We start from the raw sequence: 20,243 nt of genomic DNA, 5'->3' as shown, positions 1-20,243 counted from the left end.
TGTATTATGGTCACATTCCCTCTGCAGTGGTCCTCTAGGTCAGGGTTTCCCAAACTTGGTCCTGCCCCCACTCCCCCAGGTGCACGCTTTTGTTTTTTGCCCTAGCACTACACAGCTGATTCAAATATCCAATTCCAAAAACTGCAACGAGTTTGGGAAACCCTGCTCTAGGTTGCCAGTTGGGTGGGATGCTCACATGACCAACCTAGAAAACACAACAATGAATAAATGGAAAAACATCTAATGGACTGAAGTCCACTGGCAGTGTGAGCACAGCTAATTAAATCCCCTTTGGAAATCAGTCATGTAGTTGAAATGGTCTACCTCTGTCTCTACTTTGTAGTGTGTGTTTATAGAAACATAATGCTTTTTTGCTTTCAACAGGAAATGTTCTCAACTGTTCAGAGAATCATGGTGAGATGTTTCTTATTTGACTGAGCCTCCCTAGCCCATTACTGTCATACTGTTATTTACTGTCAAAGACGGCACCAAAAAAAGCAGATGTGATCAGGTCGATGTGCGCTCATTAAGAGGAAATGCTTTAAGGCAGCAACCACAAGAGTACATGCAGACGCTCGCTTAGTGTGTGTCTTTGGTTGTGAGCGAATCATTTGCTGTTACTACAGCTCTCTGGTAGCACGTAGCTGGTGTCTATGATTAAGGTAAGTAGTGTGTTTTCTTTTACAATGATTTTCTTTTTGGCACTGCTGTCAATGCCTGGGTGAGTATTCTTTATCTTGGGAAGAGCTGTCTCTGTTGGGGGTATGAACCTTCTCATCCGCAGGCTCTCTAGCTGGCTGGCTAGCTCTGGCCTGGCCTTGGCCCTTACACTGGTGGTGTGCCATTTGCACTGTATGAAGAGGGCGTTACGAGCCCCTAAAAAAGGAGGACCAAAATGTGTTATCTTCCCAGAGCAGCCACTGGCAGGGCTGCTGCGCTCCAGCCCTATCTGGAAGAGCATACCCCATCTTAGTGGGACGCTCACCCAGTCTCTCCCCCCCCCCCCTCCTTCCCTGACAGGGAGCAGTCAGCATGGAGGATGCCATAGTCACAGCCACCACAGACCAGTAAGTGTTTGGCCCTTATCAGTAGAGATTACCATTGTTGGGTGTGATACGTCATTCCAACATGTTCTTAAGCCCTTTTTGAGGTGTTATGTTTATTTATTTTTAACCCCTATTCGAGCCACATTGCAGTACTGCTAATCCTACATTACTTTCTATACTTTAAATGCCACTGCCGTTTCTGTTTGTCTTTGTTTATCTCAGTTGTGCACCAGTCACCAAAGCAGCATTGCAGCAGGCCCCAGGTTATGAGGAGGAAGCCGGGGGCTGGGACATAGGAACAGGAAGTGCAGGTTGGAACCCACAGAGTGCTGCTGCTGCAATGGAACTTCCCGTTCTCACGCAGCCTGGCTTGGGGGTAACCAAGACGACAGTGACCACGATCACTCAGACTGGAGGGGACTGGAACAGCAGCCTGTTCAACGTGTGTGGAGACAAGACTACATGTGAGGCAGACATAGCCCTGGGCTTATCTCACTGCATTGCACACACACTCGGGCTAAGTGTGAAAGTCAAAGTTACCAGTTTGGGTAACTGAACGGGTCAAATGGTGGATGGCTATACTGCTGTCTTACATGGGCCTACTCCCTGTTATGCTCTACCTTTTGTTAATTAAGGAAATTCCGTGTTTTTTATGGAGGATTTATCATGGAGATGACGATTCTCTTGTATGATACCACATCAAATCTATCAACACTCTGTAGGGTTGCTAAACATGTATTTTAAGTTAAAGTTGTCTAACCGACTACTACTGTCTTGTGGAGAATTGCGGAGAACTAAACTTAGCCCTGTGTTTCTCTCTTTCTGCCCATGCAGGTCTCTTAGGGGCCTTTGTGCCCTGCTGCCTGGACCTGAGTCTGGCCCACCACTATGGGGAGTGTCTGTGTTTGCCCCTGCTTCCTGGCTCCACGTTTGCCATGCGGGTGGGCATCAGGGAGAGATACAAGATACGGGTGAGGATTGTTACGCAATAGTGAAGAGGAGGTTTATTGGGTGTTATTGAGGTCGATGTCCGTGTGGAAATTGGCGACGTCGTCACGTTTGATTAAATATAACACTGTGGGTCCAAACTTGCAAGCGTTTCGAAAAAGTTTTAAGTTTAAAATTTAAAAACTTCACCAGCCGGCAGTCATTATTTCCTGTAGAAAGTTAAGCATCAGCCAATTACAAATGTTGATGTAGTTGGATGTGATCGAACATTTCCATGAGAGCGTCCTTGACAGATATCAAACGACACCATCTGCTAATCGAAGGTACTAAAACACGTACTAAATTTCAACTGGAGGAATGACAGTGTAGTGAGCCTGGCTCCTGGTAGTTTTTGCAGTTTGCTACAAGTTTGACTCCCAGGTGAGGTATTGTTTTTTTCCCTTTGAAATGTAGAATTACATTTAGTGTGTAGTGAAGGGAAGTGCAGCCAACACATTGAAAATGAAGATTAAGAATACATTTAATGAGGAACTGCATCTTTCTATAGCCTTATAGACAAGCACTGCTAATAATCAAGTTTATTAGGCCTACAAACACTGAGTGTACAAAACATTAGGAACACCTTAGTAATATTGAGTTGCAACCCTTTTGACCCTCAGTTGGCTGAATGTCCTTTGGGTGGTGGATCATTCTTGATGCACACATGGGAAACTGTTGAGTGTGAACAACCCAGCAGCCTTGCCGTTCTTGACACACTCACACCGGTGAGCCTGACACCTACTGTACTACCATACCCCGTTCAAAGACACTTACATCTTTTGTCTTGCCTATTCACCCACTGAATGGCACACATACACAATCCATGTCTCAAGGTTTAAAATCCTGTCCATGTCTCCACCCCTTCATCTACACTGATTGAAGTGGATTTACCAAGTGACCTCAATAAGGGATCATAGCGTTCACCTCGATCCCACCTGGCCAGCCTGTCATGGAAAGAGCAGGTGTACCTAATATTGTTTACACTGTGTATATTACATAGATGTGCACGCTGCACTTACGTGTACAATGTTTTATATACATTATTAGAATCATCCACTTCGTCACATATGCGTAATTTGAATCGAGCGTTGAGGACCTCAAACCCACAGTTAATGTATCCAATTGATTAACAATTTACCTGTTTAGTGGTGTACTGTATGCCACCTGGCAGTGGTTGTAATGGAGCTACATGACAGCTATTTGCCAAGACCATAAGGCTCTTCCACCTTTTTTACAATGTAGGATACACTTAACTGTTGTATAGATCTCATTTTATATTTTTCCCAAAAAAGCACATGGATGTGTTTTGAAACGGATAAGTAAAAACGTGGGATTTTGTCATATGTGCAAAAACCTGCCTCTTGAACATTAGTAGCTCGTAGCCTAGTCAAGGATGCACCATGAGATATTGTCACACTACAATTGTGATTGGCCAAGTGGAACAAAAGAATACCTTAAAATATCCCTCTTATGGCCAAGTTGACCTATTTTCAGAAATGGATAGCTTGGATAGTTGTATCTGCATCTTTGTCAAAGTGTTGTTATTGACAGCCTTGTTCTGTCCAATGTTCTCTACCTATATAGTACTCTAAATACCCAAATTCATGTTAAGTTCAAAATAATACAAGATAAAAATTGCAGCATTTAAACCAATAAGGGTTCGGAACTTTAAAGCCAATTAACTCAATCATCTTTTTGCAGATAGAACCTTATTGTCCCAAACTCTCAAATACCATTGGTTGGTGGATTTAAAGTCTGTCTTTGATAGGCTGATGCAGAATTGTACATAATCACTGCCAGGAGGTCAGGTTAGCATAGGTCTAAATGTGCCATGTAATCTAATGGGAACAGATAACATGCAGCGTTTTAACACATTCTACTTTAATTGGCAGAATGTTTATTTAAACGTAAACTTTTTGTAATGTTCGCAAGTATGGACCCTGGGTGTAAGCAAAAGTTTGAGTATGACCTTGAGTGTGTTGACGCTAGAGACTTCCTGTTTCTTTGCATGGGCTCCGTCTCAATCCACTGAATCCGCTGGTGTTGGCCAATCGCCTATGCGGTAGACAGGCCTTTCCCAAAATCGGTGTTTGTCAGACATGAGAGGATGCAGAAAGGTTACTTTTCACAAAAACATCTGAAGTCCGAACGGTTTGAGCCAGAAACGATTTGGACCCCACCATCAAACTAAGACTCTCAGGAACACGGATATGGCGGCTGTTTCGTAAAACTCTTCTGACTGTAACCCAGTACCGGACAGTGAAAATGAATAGGAGATACTGTAGAATGTGCCAAAACTAAAGGGGTCAAATTTGAGTACAGTGGCAAGAAAAAGTATGTGAACCCTTTGGAATTATCTACATTTCTGCATGAATTGGTCATAAAATTTGATCTGATCTAAGTCATAACAACTCATCTAAGTCACAACAACAGACACAGTCTGCTTAAATTAAACTAATAACACACAAATTATTGTATTTTTCTTGTCCATGTTGAATACATAATTTAAACATTCACAGTGTATGTTTGACAAAGTATATGAACCCCTACACAAATGACTTCTCGAAAAGCTAATTGGAGTCAGGAGTCAGCTGACCTGGAGTACAATCGTTGAGATGAGATTGGAGATATTTTTTAGAGGTGCCATTCCCCATAAAAAATATTCACAAAATTTGAGCTTTCTATTCACAAGAAGCATTGCCTGATGTGAACCATGCCTCGAACAAAAAATATCTCAGAAGACCCAAGAATATGAATTGTTGACTTGCAAAAAGCTGGAAAGGGTTACAAAAGTATCACTGAAAGCCTCGATGTTCATCAATCAGTCCATGGTAAGACGAATTGTCTATAAATTGAAAGTTCAGCGCTGTTGCTACTCTCCCTAGGAGTGGCCATTCTGCAAAGATGACTACAAGAGCACAGCGCAGAATGCTCAATGAGGTTAAGAAGAATCCTAGAGTGTCAGCTAAAGACTTAAATAAATATCTGGAACATGCTTACATCTCTGTTGATGAGTCTACGATATGTAAAACACTAAACAAGCATGGTGTTCATGGGAGGACACCACGGAAGAAGCCACTGCTGTCCAAAAAAAACATTGCTGCACGTCTGAAGTTCGCAAAAGAGCATCTGGATCTTCCACAGCGCTACTAGGCAAAATATTCTATGGACAGATGAAAATACAGTTGAGTTGTATGGAAGGAACACACAACACTGTGGAGAAAAGAAGGCACTGCACACCACATCAAAACCTCATCCCAACTGTAAAGTATGGTGAAGAGAGCATCATGGTTTGGGGCTGCTTTGCTGCCGAAGGGCCTGGACAGCTTGCAATAACTGCCGGAAAAATGAATTCTCAAGTTCATCAATACATTTTGCAGGAGAATGTAAGGCTATCGGTCTGCCAATTGAAGCTCAACAGAAATTGGGTGACGCAACAGAACGACGACACAAAACAGAAGTAAATCAACAGAAGAAAATATGCCTTCTGGAGTGGCCCAGGCAGAGTCCTGACCTCAACCCGATTTGAGATGCGTGGCATGACCTCGAGAGCTGTTCACACCAGACATCCCAAGAATATTGCTGAACTGAAACAGTTTTGTAAAGAGGAATGGTCCAAAATTCCTCCCGACCATTGTGCAGGTCTGAACCACGACTACAGAAAACGCTTGGTTGAGGTTATTGCTGCCAAAGTAGGTTCAACCAGTTATTAAATCCAAGGGTTCACATACTTTTCCCACCCTGCACTGTGAATGTTTACACGGTGTGTTCAATAAAGACATGAAAACTTGTAATTGTTTGTGTGTGTGATCAGTTGAAGCAGACTGTGTTTGTCTATTGTTGTGACTTAGATGAAGATCAGATCAAATTTTATTACCAACTTATGCAGAAGTCCAGGTAATTCCAAAGGGTTAAAATAGTTTTTCTTGCCACTTTGTATAGATGTTCCTGAGCTTTCTTATCTCTCAGATATAGGACAGACACTTGAAAAAAACAGTTCCTTTTGATGTGTTTTTTTACTATCAGTTTTGTCATGTATGAATGTGTTATTCAATGCGTTTCTATGGCTACAACAGTAAGGCCAAATCCAATGTTTCATCAAATAATTTTGTAATATTTGTTTTCATACCTACAGAGGTCCTAAAATGTAAGATCAAATAGCTAAATGATCCACGGTATGACAGTCTTAAAACAATTGCAAATGTTAGCTTAGTAGATATTGCCCCTAAAGGCTTAGAGACCCAAGAGATGACCTTACTGGGCACTCCTACTCATTCAAGGGTTTTTCTGTATTTTTACTATTTTCTATATTGTAGAATAATAGTGAAGACATCAAAACTATGAAATAACACATATGGAATCATGTAGTAACCAAAAAAGCATTAAACAAATCAAAATGTAATTTATATTTGAGATTCTTCAAAGTAGCCACCCTTTGCCTTGATGACAGCTTTGCATACTCTTTCTCTCAACTAGCTTCACCTGGAATGGTTTTCCAGCAGTATTGAAGGAGTTCCCACATATGCTGAGCACTTGTTGGCTGCTTTTCCTTCACTCTGCGGTCCAACTCATTCCATAACATCTCAATTAGCCTGTTGGGTGATTGTGGAGGCCAGGTCATCTGATACAGCACTCTCCTTCTTGGTCAAATAGCCCTTACACAGCCTGGAGGTGTGTTGGGTCATTGTCCTTTTGAAAAACAAATGATAGTCCCACTAAGCGCAAACCAGATGTGATGGCGTATTGCTGCAGAATGCTGTGGTAGCCATGCTGGTTAAGTGTGCCTTGAATTCTAAATAAATCACAGACAGTGTCACCAGCAAAGCACACCCACGCCATCACACCTCCATGCTTCATGGTGGGAATCACACATGGGGAGATCATCCGTTCACCTACTCTGTGTCTCACAAAGACACAGCGGTTGGAACCAAAAATCTCAGATTTGGACTCAATCAGACCAAAGGACAGATTTTCACCAGTTTAATGTCCATTGTTCGTTTTTCTTGGCCCAAGCAAGTCTCTTCTTCTTATTGGTGTCCTTTAGTAGTGGTTTCTTTGCAGCAATTCGACCATGAAGGTTTGATTTACAGTCTCCTCTGATCTGTTGATGTGTCTACTCAAACTCTGAAGCATTTATTTGGGCTGCAATCTGATGTGCAGTTAATTCTAATGAACGTATCTTCCGTATTTTCTAGGTCGTCCTTTCCTGTGGCGGTCCTTATGAGAGCCAGTCATCATAACGCTTGATGGTTTTTGCAACTGCATTTGAAAAAACTTTCAAAGTTCTTGAAATGTTTCGGATTGCCTGACCTTCATGTTTTTAAGTAATGATGAACTAACGTTTCTCTTTGCTTATTTGAGCTGTTCTTGCCATAATATGGACTTGTTCTTTTACCAAATAGGGCTATCTTCTCTATACCATCCCTACCTTGTCACAACACAACTGATTGGCTCAAACACATTAAGAAGGAAATAAATTCCACAACTTAACTTTTGACAAGGCACACCTGTTGATTTTATTTATTTTACCTTTATTTAACCAGGCAAGTCAGTTAAGAACAAATTCTTATTTTCAATGACGGCCTAGGAACAGTGGGTTAACTGCCTGTTCAGGGGCAGAACGACAGATTTGTACCTTGTCAGCTCGGGGGTTTGAACTTGCAACCTTCCGGTTACTAGTCCAACGCTCTAACCACTTGGCCCCAATTGAAATGCATTCCAGGTGACAACCTCATGAAGCTGGTTGAAAGAATGCCAAGAGTGTGCAAAGATGTCAACAAGGCAAAGGGTGGCTAGTATGAAGAATCTCAAATATAAAATATATTTTTTTAGATGTTTAACACTTTTTTGGTTACTACATGATTCCATAGTTTTGATGTCTTCGCTATTATTTTACAATGTTGAAAATAATAAAAATAAAGAAAAACCCTTGAATGAGTAGGTGTGTTCAAACATTTGACTGGTACTGTAATATCATTGAAATTATGTGGAAACGACGATTCAATCAGTGTGTGCCCAGTGGGTGGTGTCATGGGCACAAAAGCAGTGTTCACTCAAGATATTTAGGTTGGACTTTGCTTGTGTACAATGAAATGTTTCACTCACATTTACTTTCGCTCTCTCTACTAACAGTTGATCACTTTATTTATTTTGTATGGCATGCGGTTGGCAATTTGTTTATGATTTGTTTTGAAAAGACTCAGAAAAAGACCATGCCACCACATTTGTTCTGCAGCCAGGCTTAAGATAGCTAAGCACCCTTTCACCAGAGACCAAATGTGACCAGGCCCTGTGTGTGTGTGTGTGTGTAGGGCAGTGTCTGTGAGGACTGGACCACGGTGTACTGCTGCTACCCCCTGGCCATCTGTCAGATGATCCGAGAGATGAAGAGGAGGATGAAGAGCCAGACCTACCAGGTGTCCACTGCACTGGAGTGCTCCTGACAACATGGCTGTGCACTAGGTTCATTAATCCAGGTTAGGACAACATCGCATGCATGTATGTTATGTGATATTAGAATATTCATGACCTAACCTTGGTATCTAACAACCTTGGCTGTGTATAGAACCTTCATAGGCTCATGTCACTTCCTTTGTACATCACATGTGTCTGCATATTACTATGTCACAGATGTTTATGTTGATTATTGCAGATGTCTGAGGGTCATCATACTACAGGTGCCCATTTGGTTTCTTATGAGCTCTCATTATCCAAGGTTTCTGAAGACTTTCCTGTTAAAGACGAGTCTGTATATGTTAAATGGATGGTGAGTTGGTTGAGTCAAGATCCATTTGGTTAGGGATAATTTTATTTTATTTGGGAGTGGGGACTTGCAGTAGGTTTAGTGTTTTAGCCCATTTAGTATCTGTAACATCAGAGCTACTTTACCAGACAAGGGTTATAAATGTTTGTAAATTAAGTTCACAGCCAAGTTTATGAAGCAATCCATGCACGCCATGAAATAATAAAAACCTATTTGCGTATTTGTTTTATTTTCTCATTTTATCTATGACAATACCCTGCGGCTGACAATCACGTTAATCTAATTTTGTACGTTCCTCTCTAAACCTCTTGCTAGTCAGCACCAGGATATGAAAATGTTATTAATTTACAAAGCTGGGATTTATCTAAAGGCTGAGTATGCAATTTGTGAAAGGTTATTGATGTATTTTTTTATTTGACCTTTTATTTAACTAGATAAGTCAGTTAAAAACAAATTCTTATTTACAATGATGACCTACACCAGCCAAACCCAAGTTCCTTTGGTCTGATGTACATCGACTGTTTATTGCTTCATACAGCATTATATGTTGAATACGGAACTCATTTTAAAAGTCTGCTACAATGATTTCATAAAAGGAAGTGTAAGTATCAAAATAATCCTTGCCATTTAATCTCCTTGGATTAGAACAGCAGTCTATATGACAGCCTGTGAAGAGGATGGCTAGCTGGGAACGCTAGGGTTGCAGAGCTACTGGTATTTTACCAAAGTTACCATCTATGGTAATGTTGGTAATATACAATACCAGTCAAAAGTTTGGGGACACCTACTCATTCAAGGTAAAAAAAAAAATGTAGAATAATAATGAAGACATCAAAACTATGAAATAACACATATGAAATCATGTATTAACCAAAAAAGTGAATTATATGAGATTCTTCCATGGAGCCACCCTTTGCCTTGATGACAGTTTTGCACACGCTTGGCATTCTCTCAACCAGCTTCTTGAGGTAGTCCCCTGGAATGCATTGCAATGAACAGGTGTGCCTTGTTAAAATGTCTTGTGGCATTTCTTTTCTTAATGCATTTCAGCCAATCATGTGTTGTGACAAGGTAGGGGTGGTATACAGAATATTTGGTAAAATACCACATTTTGATGTCTTCACGATTATTGTACAATGTAGAAAATAGTAAAAATAAGAAAAACCTTGGAATGGGTAGGTGTGTCCGAACTTTTGACTGGTACTGTATACTTGAACAACTATGTGTTCATATATAGGATTACTTTTTATGTGTCCATGTTGTCCATGAGTTTCTTGTGGAGAGATCATATGCTTCAATAGAAAATAGCCTAATTAATGAAAAAAGCATCCAATAAAAAATGGCATCGCCAATTAACACTGCAACTCTTCCAACTATTGCATTTTTTCACAACTGCCACCAGTTTGGTGTCAAAATATTTACAACAAAGACATGATAAAATAAACAAATATAAAAAGGAAACAAAATATATATACACACCAATGGTTTTCACTCAGTTAATGGTTTATATTTAAGGATAATGTTAGATTTCTCATTCTATTTTCTCTCTTATTATTTTATATATTTGACATAAGGCCACACAGAGGGCCATAGATAATAAGACACCTGGGTTAATCTGAAGTCTCCAAAAGCGTTGGGGCAGTAACCGAAAGGTCCCTGGTTCGAATACCCCCAGCAGACAAGGTGAACAATCTGTCTGTGCCCTTGAACGAGGCACTTGACCCTAATATGCACCAGGGCTGACCGTGTAAAACAACACTTTTCACTGCACCTATTCAGTGAATGTGACAACTTTTTTTTTTATGGTAAAATTCTCCAAAAAACATTAAAGTTACAAAACTTCTGGTAGTTACTGGTAAACAAAGTGTCCAGTAATATACTTCATTTGCAAACCTAGGTATTACAGTATCATGATTTCATAAGACTCCAATGGTGATTTAGCATTCATACCCTCATTATTGAAAAGGTTTCTTAGTCAAATAACAATCTGGTTTGAGCCAGATGGACAGGAAAACCTGATGTATCGCCCAATGCTTGACGCATGCACCCGGGTCGAAACTGTTCAGGCATATGTTATGACAAAATGTGACGTTTTTGTTCATTTTGGTGTTCGTGCACACAAAATTTGTTCCGAAGGCAAGTCTAAGTTCAGTAGCCGAAGTCTACGCCTCTTCGTCTTTAGGGAGTATGCGAGCACAGATGTTTGCCTCGCCTTGCCGAGTTAAACTATATCCACAAACCGAACCTATGCATGCGGGCACCTGTAAAGACAATGATTGATTGTGTTCATGCTTGATTCGAGGCTCCATAGGCATGCAGAGGACAAAATGAGCTCCATACTGCATCGCCATGTACCTCCCAAATGTTGTAACAATGCGGAGAGCTCCGTATTGCTCCGCGTTGACATGTTTGGTGGGCGGGAGGTCCTGTTTAAACACAAACTCACTTACTTGACAACAAGGTATGAATGCAGAGGCATTTAGACCAGCAATGGCTGCACTACCAATATAGACGTCGGATTGACCATGCAAGTGAGCGCATTTTAGTGACCCGTGTCAACAGCAGTTGCATCCAACCCCCTTTACATATACCTACCAGCAGATGGCAATGTTGCCTCAGAGCTGCAGAACTACTGCTGCTGCTCTGCTGCCCCCTTGGCTTTGCATGGAAACGGAAGGGTGTGTGTGTGTGTGTCCCGCTTGGTGCACCAGGTGTGCAGGTGATGCTGTTGGTCTGTGGTGAGACCCCTGGGGTGCGGGACTGCTGGATCCAAACTACTGCAGAGCCCATGAGATGATGGGAGGGAGGGGAAGGGGAAAAACAACAACAGCAGTGATACTGTAGATGCATGCACAGCCTCCCTTTGTAGTCTTCTCATACATTTCACAGCGTGGTAGGTTAAATGTTTTATATTTTACACACACTGTCTCGACGCTTTCACGTTCCATGCAGTGATGTTATAACTGCTCCTGCTTGTTGGTATTCAAATTCCGTTGAAAGGATTGCTTTAAGTGGAATACGCCACTGGGTTTATTGACATTTCTGCAATCCAAGAAGGTTTTTCTTACATTCCTCTTAGCTGCCATACCATCCCTCCTACAGAGCATGTCTGTCAATCAGCTTCTAGTAGCACAACGTTATGGTATGAGTAAGACAAAGGAAGGAAAGGAGGTGTGGTGCAGGGGGATCTGGGAAGTTGGCACAGTGAGTCCCCTTGGTGACTCTATCCAGGGTAACAACAGTCACCTGGGGCTTACGTAAGAATCCACTTCCCGGGCAGCAGCAGCACACGCAGGAGGAGGGCTGTTCTGATATTCGGAGCCTGGCAGTCAGCAAGTTCTGCAGCTAAGTAGACAGCTCTACACGGTATAGATTGCCTTTGCCAAAGGAGGGGGATTTCAATCTGTGAAATATTTCAGTTTATTCCCGGCTGGGAAACCAAGTTGAAACGGGAGGTGTATTTTGTGTTACGCATGTTTTATGCATTGTCAGTCAGACTGTTCCCCAAGGCGGTTAGAGGTTGACAGTCATTATTCAGCCTATTTACCACTGTCATGATTTTGGAGGGCGAGTCTGCTCTGTGTTTCCCTGATAGTGCCATGGTCCACTGCATCTGTCTTGGCTAGGGGCATGTCTTTGCTGCTTCCCTCTGGAATCCATTTCATCTTGTTTTACCCCCTCCGGCCTTATGAAGGGATGGAAGAACAGGCATGCCTAGTTGGTTAGCAGGACCCCATCTGTCTCTCTTCCTCGTCTTGGCTCACACCTCTAAGCTAAAGTGACATCATCACATGTTGTGGATGGGGTGGTTTGTTGTTCTGGGACCTGTTGTTGAATAATGTGTCTTATCTTGCTCTACATACAGGCTTCTTAAGGTTGTGGCTCCATTGATGTTGTTGCTCTTTCATCTGCCATGACTGGTGTCTCATGTTGGGTGTTGTTAAAGGCTTTCACTGTGGCGACTTGTGACGAGTGGAATTGATGCTGTGTGTGTGTGTGTGTGTGTGTGTGTGTGTGTGGCACTGATGCAGAGGATAGATCATAACACCTCTCTCATTGCTCCTCTCTTTCTTAATGGTTGCTCCTCCCCTCCCTGGCTTTGGATATGGTCCAAAGAGGTTTGTTACCTTGACTGTAAACAGATGAGGACAACTACAGAAAAGTGATCAGACTACCAGACAGGTAGAATTAATTTTACGATTCTAGATCCCTGACTGGAATTATTCATTGTGTTCTTAGGGAATATTGTGATCGGATCTTGTCCAACCCATCACTCTCTAAACGACTCATACAATCAGCATATCACCCAGCTCTCATTTAATCATAACAGCCACACCGCATAACCCCTCACACTCAGTGTACTGCTCTGTTGGTGACATAGTTTGATAAGATAATGACTGCCATAGCATGAGGGTAAAGAACCTGACGACAGCACAGCATAAGGTATGCTTGCAATGACGCACACATGCAGATGCACCAGATTTATGCAGAACATCAAAATAAACAGCTATGTGGAGCTCAATAAAACACATTCAGATCCCTAAAATAAACCATATTAATCAAATTATGAAACGCACACACACTCACCCTTATTGTGATAGTGTAACTGTCCTACTGTGTCACAGTAGGATCCCTAAATCAACATTTTTATAACAGATGGACTACCACACCTCGGCATCATTGACATCCTTTCAACAAAGGAATTAAAGTAGAACTGCTCCCTCGACAGGGAAGGCATCCAGATTTTAACTCCAGCAGGGAATTAACTCAATGGTCACAGCACTGAACAGCCATTTCATGCAGAAGCCTAGCTGGCTGCGTACATATGTTGTCAAATCAAATACACTTACCATGAAATGCCTACTTACAAGCCCTTAACCAACAATGCAGTAAAATAAATAGTTAAGAAAATATTGACTAAATAAACAAAAGTAAAAAAAATAAAAATACAATTACATTACAATAACGAGGCTATATACAGGGAGTACCGGTACCAAATCTATGTGTGGGGGTACAGGTTAGTGGAGGTACTTTGTAAAGTTACTATGCATAGATTATACACAGGGAGTAGCAACAGTGTAAAAACAGGGGGGGGTCAATGTAAATAGGCCGGGTGGCCATTTTGATTAATTGTTCAGCAGTCTTACGGCTTGGGGGTAGAAGCTGTTGAGGAGTCTTTTGGTCATAGACTTGGCAGTGTCTGCTGTGCGGTAACAGAGAGAACAGTATGACTTGGATGTCTGGAGTCTTTGACATTTTCTTGGGCCTTCCTTCTTAGTATATACAGTATCAGTCAAGTTTGGACACACCTACTCATTCAAGAGTTTTTCTTTACTATTATTCTACAACGCAGAAAATAGTCAGACATCAAAACTATGAAATAACACATATGGAATCATGTAGTAACCAGAAAAGTGTTAAACAAATCTAAATATATTTTAGATTTTATATTCTACAAAGTAGCCACCTTTTGCCTTGATGACAGCTTCGCACACTCTTGGCATTCTCCCAACCAGCTTCATGAGGAATGCTTTTCCAACAGTCTTGAAGGAGTTCCCACATATGCTGAGCATTTGTTGGCTGCTTTTGGCTCTGATGTCCAACTCATCCAAAAACATCTCAATTGGTTTGAGGTCGGGTGATTGTGGAGGCCAGGTAATCTGACGCAGCACTCCATCACTCACTTGATCAAATATCCCTTACACAGCCTGGAGGTGTGTTTTGGGTCATTGTCCTGTGGAAAAACAAATGATAGTCTCACTAAGCGCAAACCAGATGGGATGGCGTATCGCTGCAGAATTCTGTGGTAGCCATGCTGGTTAAGTGCGCCTTGAATTCTAAATAAATCACTGACGGTGTCACCAGCAAAGCATCCACACACCATCACACCTCCTTCTCCATGCTTCACGGTGGGCACCCCACATGGGGAGATCATCCGTTCACCTACCCTGCGTCTCACAAAGACACAGTGGTTGGAACCAAAGGACAGATTTCCACCTGTCTAATGTCCATTGCTCATGTTTCTTGGCCCAAACAAGTCTCTTCTTCTTATTGATGTCCTTTGGTAGTGGTTTCTTTACAGAAATGTGATCATGAAGGTCTGATTTCATGCAGTCTCCTCTGAACAGTTGATGTTGAGATGTCTGTTCATTGACCTCTGAAGCATTTATTTGGGCTAGGATCTGAGGTTGGTAACTCTGACAAACTTATCCTCTGCAGCAGAGGTAACTCTGGGTGAACTCTGCACAAGTTTTGGGACACGGTAAAGTTCCTGGAGAATAAGAGCCAATAAATCCATGATACTCAAGAATTTCAATAAGCATTTCTCTACGGCTGGCCATGCTTTACACCTTCAATGCCACACAACACTCCTTCCGTGTCCTCCAACTGCTCTAAAATGCTAGTACAACTAAATGCATGCTCTTCAACCGATCGCTGCCCGCACCCGCCTGCCCGACTAGCATCACTACTCTGGACGGTTCTGACTTATATGTGGATATAATATGTGGACAACTATACAGTGGGGAGAACAAGTATTTGATACACTGCCGATTTTGAAGGTTTTCTTACTTACAAAACATGTAGAGGTCTGTAATTTTTATCATAGGTACACTTCAACTGTGAGAGACGGAATCTAAAACAAAATCCAGAAAATCATGATTTTTAAGTAATTAATTTGCATGACATAAGTATTTGATCACCTACCAACCAGTAAGAATTACGGCTCTCACAGACCTGTTAGTTTTTCTTTAAGAAGTCCACCTGTTCTCCACTCATTACCTCTATTAACTGCACCTGTTTGAAATCATTACCTGTATAAAAGACACCTGTCCATACACTCAATCAAACAGACTCCAACCTCTCCACAATGGCCAAGACCAGAGAGTTGTGTAAGGACATCAGGGATAAAATTGTAGACCTGCAAAAGCTGGGATGGGCTACAGGAAAATAGGCAACAACTGTTGGCGCAATTATTAGAAAATGGAAGAAGATGACGGTCAATCACCCTCGGTCTGGGGCTCCATGCAAGATCTCACCTCGTGGGGCATTAATGATCATGAGGAAGGTGAGGGATCAGCCCAGAACTACACGGCAGGACCTGGTCAATGACCTGAAGAGAGCTGGGACCACAGTCTCAAAGAGAACCATTATGCACTACGCCGTCATGGATTAAAATCCTGCAGCGCACGCAAGGTCCCCTGGTCTGATGAGACAAAAATAGAGCTTTTTGGTCTAAACTCCACTCGCCGTGTTTGGAGGAAGAAGAAGGATGAGTACAACCCCAAGAACACCATCCCAACCATGAAGCATGGAGGTGGAAACATCATTCGAGCGGCAGCAGCAGAGGCAGACAGAGGAACTTGGAAACAAACACTTTGCTGCAATACTCCAAGATCGCATAGCAGTTCAGACGTCTTTTGTCCTCGTCTTGTCGTGTCCTGTATATGTATGTATATATATATATATGTATGTATGTATATATATATATATATATATATATATATATATATTTACAACTTTTTTCACATACATTTTATTTTTATTTTCCATCAACTCATCTTCAAAACACTCTCCTGCAACCAGCCTCACCAATTTATATTTATAAAAAAGTATTATTTACCTCAGATCTGTAATCCTCCAAGAAGCTAGCCAGAAACTCCAAGAAGCTAGTCAGAAACTAGCCAGAAGCTAGCCAGGAGCTAGCCCAGAAGCTAATCCAGAAGCTAATCAGAAGCTAGTTAGCTTCTTTACTGGCAAATCGTTAGTATTCAGCTAACCACGGTTTGTGGTCATCAGCTATCCTTTAGCTCGAAAATCTATCGAAAATCTATCGCCAGTTTTGTACGGCGCAGCGCGGCTCGGAACGGAACATACCGGACCAATTTTTCTCTCCATGTCCCTGGATTTCAACTGCTCTCTGGACATTCATACCCGGATCTCACAGCTAGCTAGCTGCTATCCGTGTGACAGTCGGCTTTCGTCGATTCCGGAGCAAACATCGATTGTTCCGGTACTAGCCAGCTCCTTCAATCACTCCTGAGTTCAATCATTCACTCCTGGGCTGCAGTCACCTATCCGGACCCGTTTTACTGCCTACGCGGAGCCCCACCGGGCCTTCACAACTGGACTGCCGACTTTATCTACCTGAAGGAGATCCGGCTGGCTCCTCCGTCGCGACGTTACCTGAACGCCTATCTGCGGCCCGCTAACCGTTAGCTGTCTTACCGGCTGCTATCTGAATAGGCAATCGGACATTTTATTTATTTGTATTATTATTATGTTTTCTTCTCGGGCCTCTATAACTATATCTATTGTTCTTATTTTTATTTTTATTTTTTACATTTTTTTTTGTGATTTGGATTAATCCCCTCTACCACACGGAACCCCACTAATCTACTGACCGAACGCAAGAGGTGGCTAACAACAGACCTCCATCCTATGCTAGCTTGCTACCGATGGCCTGGCTAGCTGTCTAAATCGCCGTGACCCTCAACCAACCTCTCCACTCACTGGACCCTTTTGATCACTCGACTAAGCATGCCTCTCCTTAATGTCAATATGTCTTGTCCATTGCTGTTCTGGTTAGTGTTTATTGGCTTATTTCACTGTAGAGCCTCTAGTCCTGCTCACTATACCTTATCCAACCTATTAGTTCCACCACCCACACATGCAATGACATCTCCTGGTTTCAATGATGTTTCTAGAGACAATATCTCTCTCTTCATCACTCAATACCTAGGTTTACCTCCACTGTATTCACATCCTACCTTACCTTTGTCTGTACATTATACCTTGATGCTATTTTATCGCCCCCAGAAACCTCCTTTTACTCTCTGTTCCAGACGTTCTAGACGACCAATTCTTATTGCTTTTAGCCGCATCCTTATTCTACTCCTCCTATGTTCCTCTGGTGATGTAGAGGTGAATCCAGGCCCTGCAGTGCCTAGCTCCACTCCTATTCCCCAGGCGCTCTCTTTTGACGACTTCTGTAACCGTAATAGCCTTGGTTTCATGCATGTTAACATTAGAAGCCTCCTCCCTAAGTTTGTTCTATTCACTGCTTTAGCACACTCTGCCAACCCGGATGTTCTAGCTGTGTCTGAATCCTGGCTTAGGAAGACCACCAAAAATTCAGACATTTTAATTCCAAACTACAACATTTTCAGACAAGATAGAACTGCCAAAGGGGGCGGTGTTGCAATCTACTGCAAAGATAGCCTGCAGAGTTCTGTCCTACTATCCAGGTCTGTACCCAAACAATTTGAACTTCTACTTTTAAAAATCCACCTCTCTAAAAACAAGTCTCTCACCGTTGCCGCCTGCTATAGACCACCCTCTGCCCCCAGCTGTGCTCTGGACACCATATGTGAACTGATTGCCCCCCATCTATCTTCAGAGCTCGTGCTGCTAGGTGACCTAAACTGGACATGCTTAACACCCCAGCCATCCTACAATCTAAACTTGATGCCCTCAATCTCACACAAATTATCAATGAACCTACCAGGTACCTCCCCAAAGCCTTAAACACGGGCACCCTCATAGATATCATCCTAACCAACTTCCCCTCTAAATACACCTCTGCTGTCTTCAACCAAGATCTCAGCGATCACTGCCTCATTGCCTGCATCCGTAATGGGTCAGCGGTCAAACGACCTCCTCTCATCACTGTAAAACGCTCCCTGAAACACTTCAGCGAGCAGGCCTTTCTAATCGACCTGGCCGGGGTATCCTGGAAGGATATTGACCTCATCCCGTCAGTAGAGGATGCCTGGATATTTTTTAAAAATGCCTTCCTAACCATCTTAAATAAACATGCCCCATTCAAGAAATTAGCCAAGGCTAGCCAAGGCTAGCTTTTTCAAGCAGAAATTTGCTTCTTGCAACACTAACTCAAAAAAGTTCTGGGACACTGTAAAGTCCATGGAGAATAAGAACACCTCCTCCCAGCTGCCCACTGCACTGAAGATAGGAAACACTGTCACCACTGATAAATCCACCATAATTGAAAATTTCAATAAGCATTTTTCTACTGCTGGCCATGCTTTCCACCTGGCTACTCCTACCCCTGTCAACAGCACTGCACCCCCAACAGCAACTCGCCCAAGCCTTCCCCATTTCTCCTTCTCCCAAATCCATTCAGCTGATGTTCTGAAAGAGCTGCTTTCTTTCTAAAATTATCTGCCGAAATTGTTGCCACCCCTATTACTAGCCTGTTCAACCTCTCTTTCGTGTCGTCTGAGATTCCCAAAGATTGGAAAGCAGCTGCGGTCATCCCCCTCTTCAAAGGGGGGGACACTCTTGACCCAAACTGCTACAGACCTATATCTATCCTACCATGCCTTTCTAAGGTCTTCGAAAGCCAAGTCAACAAACAGATTACCGACCATTTCGAATCTCACCATACCTTCTCTGCTATGCAATCTGGTTTCAGAGCTGGTCATGGGTGCACCTCAGCCACGCTCAAGGACACTAAACGATATCTTAACCGCCATCGATAAGAAACATTACTGTGCAGCCGTATTCATTGATCTGGCCAAGGCTTTCGACTCTGTCAATCACCACATCCTCATCGGCAGACTCAACAGCCTTGGTTTCTCAAATGATTGCCTCGCCTGGTTCACCAACTACTTCTCTGATAGAGTTCAGTGTGTCAAATCGGAGGGTCTGTTGTCCGGACCTCTGGCAGTCTCTATGGGGGTGCCACAGGGTTCAATTCTTGGACCGACTCTCTTCTCTGTATACATCAATGAGGTCACTCTTGCTGCTGGTGAGTCTCTGATCCACCTCTACGCAGACGACACCATTCTGTATACTTCCGGCCCTTCATTGGACACTGTGTTAAAAACCCTCCAGGCAAGCTTCAATGCCATACAACTCTCCTTCCGTGGCCTCCAATTGCTCTTAAATGCAAGTAAAACTAAATGCATGCTTCCTATTTCGCAACAAAGCATCCTTCACTCATGCTGCCAAACATACCCTTGTAAAACTGACCATCCTACCAATCCTCGACTTTGGCGATGTCATTTACAAAATAGCCTCCAATACCCTACTCAACAAATTGGATGCAGTCTATCACAGTGCAATCTGTTTTGTCACCAAAGCCCCATACACTACCCACCATTGCGACCTGTACGCTCTCGTTGGCTGGCCCTCACTTCATACTCGTCGCCAAACTCACTGGCTCCATGTCATCTACAAGACCCTGCTAGGTAAAGTCCCCCCTTATCTCAGCTCGCTGGTCACCATAGAATCTCCCACCTCTAGCACACGCTCCAGCAGGTATATCTCTCTAGTCACCCCCAAAACCAATTCTTTCTTTGGCCGCCTCTCTTTCCAGTTCTCTGCTGCCAATGACTGGAACGAGCTACAAAAATCTCTGAAACTGGAAACACTTATCTCCCTCACTAGCTTTAAGCACCAACTGTCAGAGCAGCTCACAGATTACT

The 20,243-nt window shown here is 42.6% G+C and overlaps 1 protein-coding gene across 2 annotated transcripts; it reads left to right on the top strand.

Annotated features, from left to right (window-relative positions):
* Positions 1 to 397: 397 nt before the first annotated feature.
* Positions 398 to 9,016, top strand: LOC110537772 (cornifelin homolog A). 2 transcript variants are annotated; one of them, XM_021624147.3, is made up of 5 exons: positions 398 to 662; positions 1,021 to 1,067; positions 1,269 to 1,510; positions 1,881 to 2,017; positions 8,345 to 9,016. In XM_021624147.3, the coding sequence occupies exons 1-5, from the start codon at positions 654 to 656 to the stop codon at positions 8,474 to 8,476; spliced, it is 567 nt and encodes a 188-aa protein (XP_021479822.2). In that variant the 5' UTR covers positions 398 to 653; the 3' UTR covers positions 8,477 to 9,016. The 2 variants fall into 2 exon arrangements, with proteins under 2 accessions (XP_021479822.2, XP_021479823.2); XM_021624148.3 differs by having other exon boundaries at positions 458 to 662; positions 7,229 to 9,016.
* The last annotated feature ends 11,227 nt before the right edge of the window (positions 9,017 to 20,243 follow it).

Source organism: Oncorhynchus mykiss, chromosome 12 (assembly GCF_057628025.1).
Source record: "Oncorhynchus mykiss isolate SJ-2025 chromosome 12, ASM5762802v1, whole genome shotgun sequence".
NCBI classification, from domain to species: Eukaryota; Metazoa; Chordata; class Actinopteri; order Salmoniformes; family Salmonidae; genus Oncorhynchus; species Oncorhynchus mykiss.
Note: the sequence above shows the minus strand (reverse complement) of the source record. Positions and strands in the feature narration are given on the sequence as shown.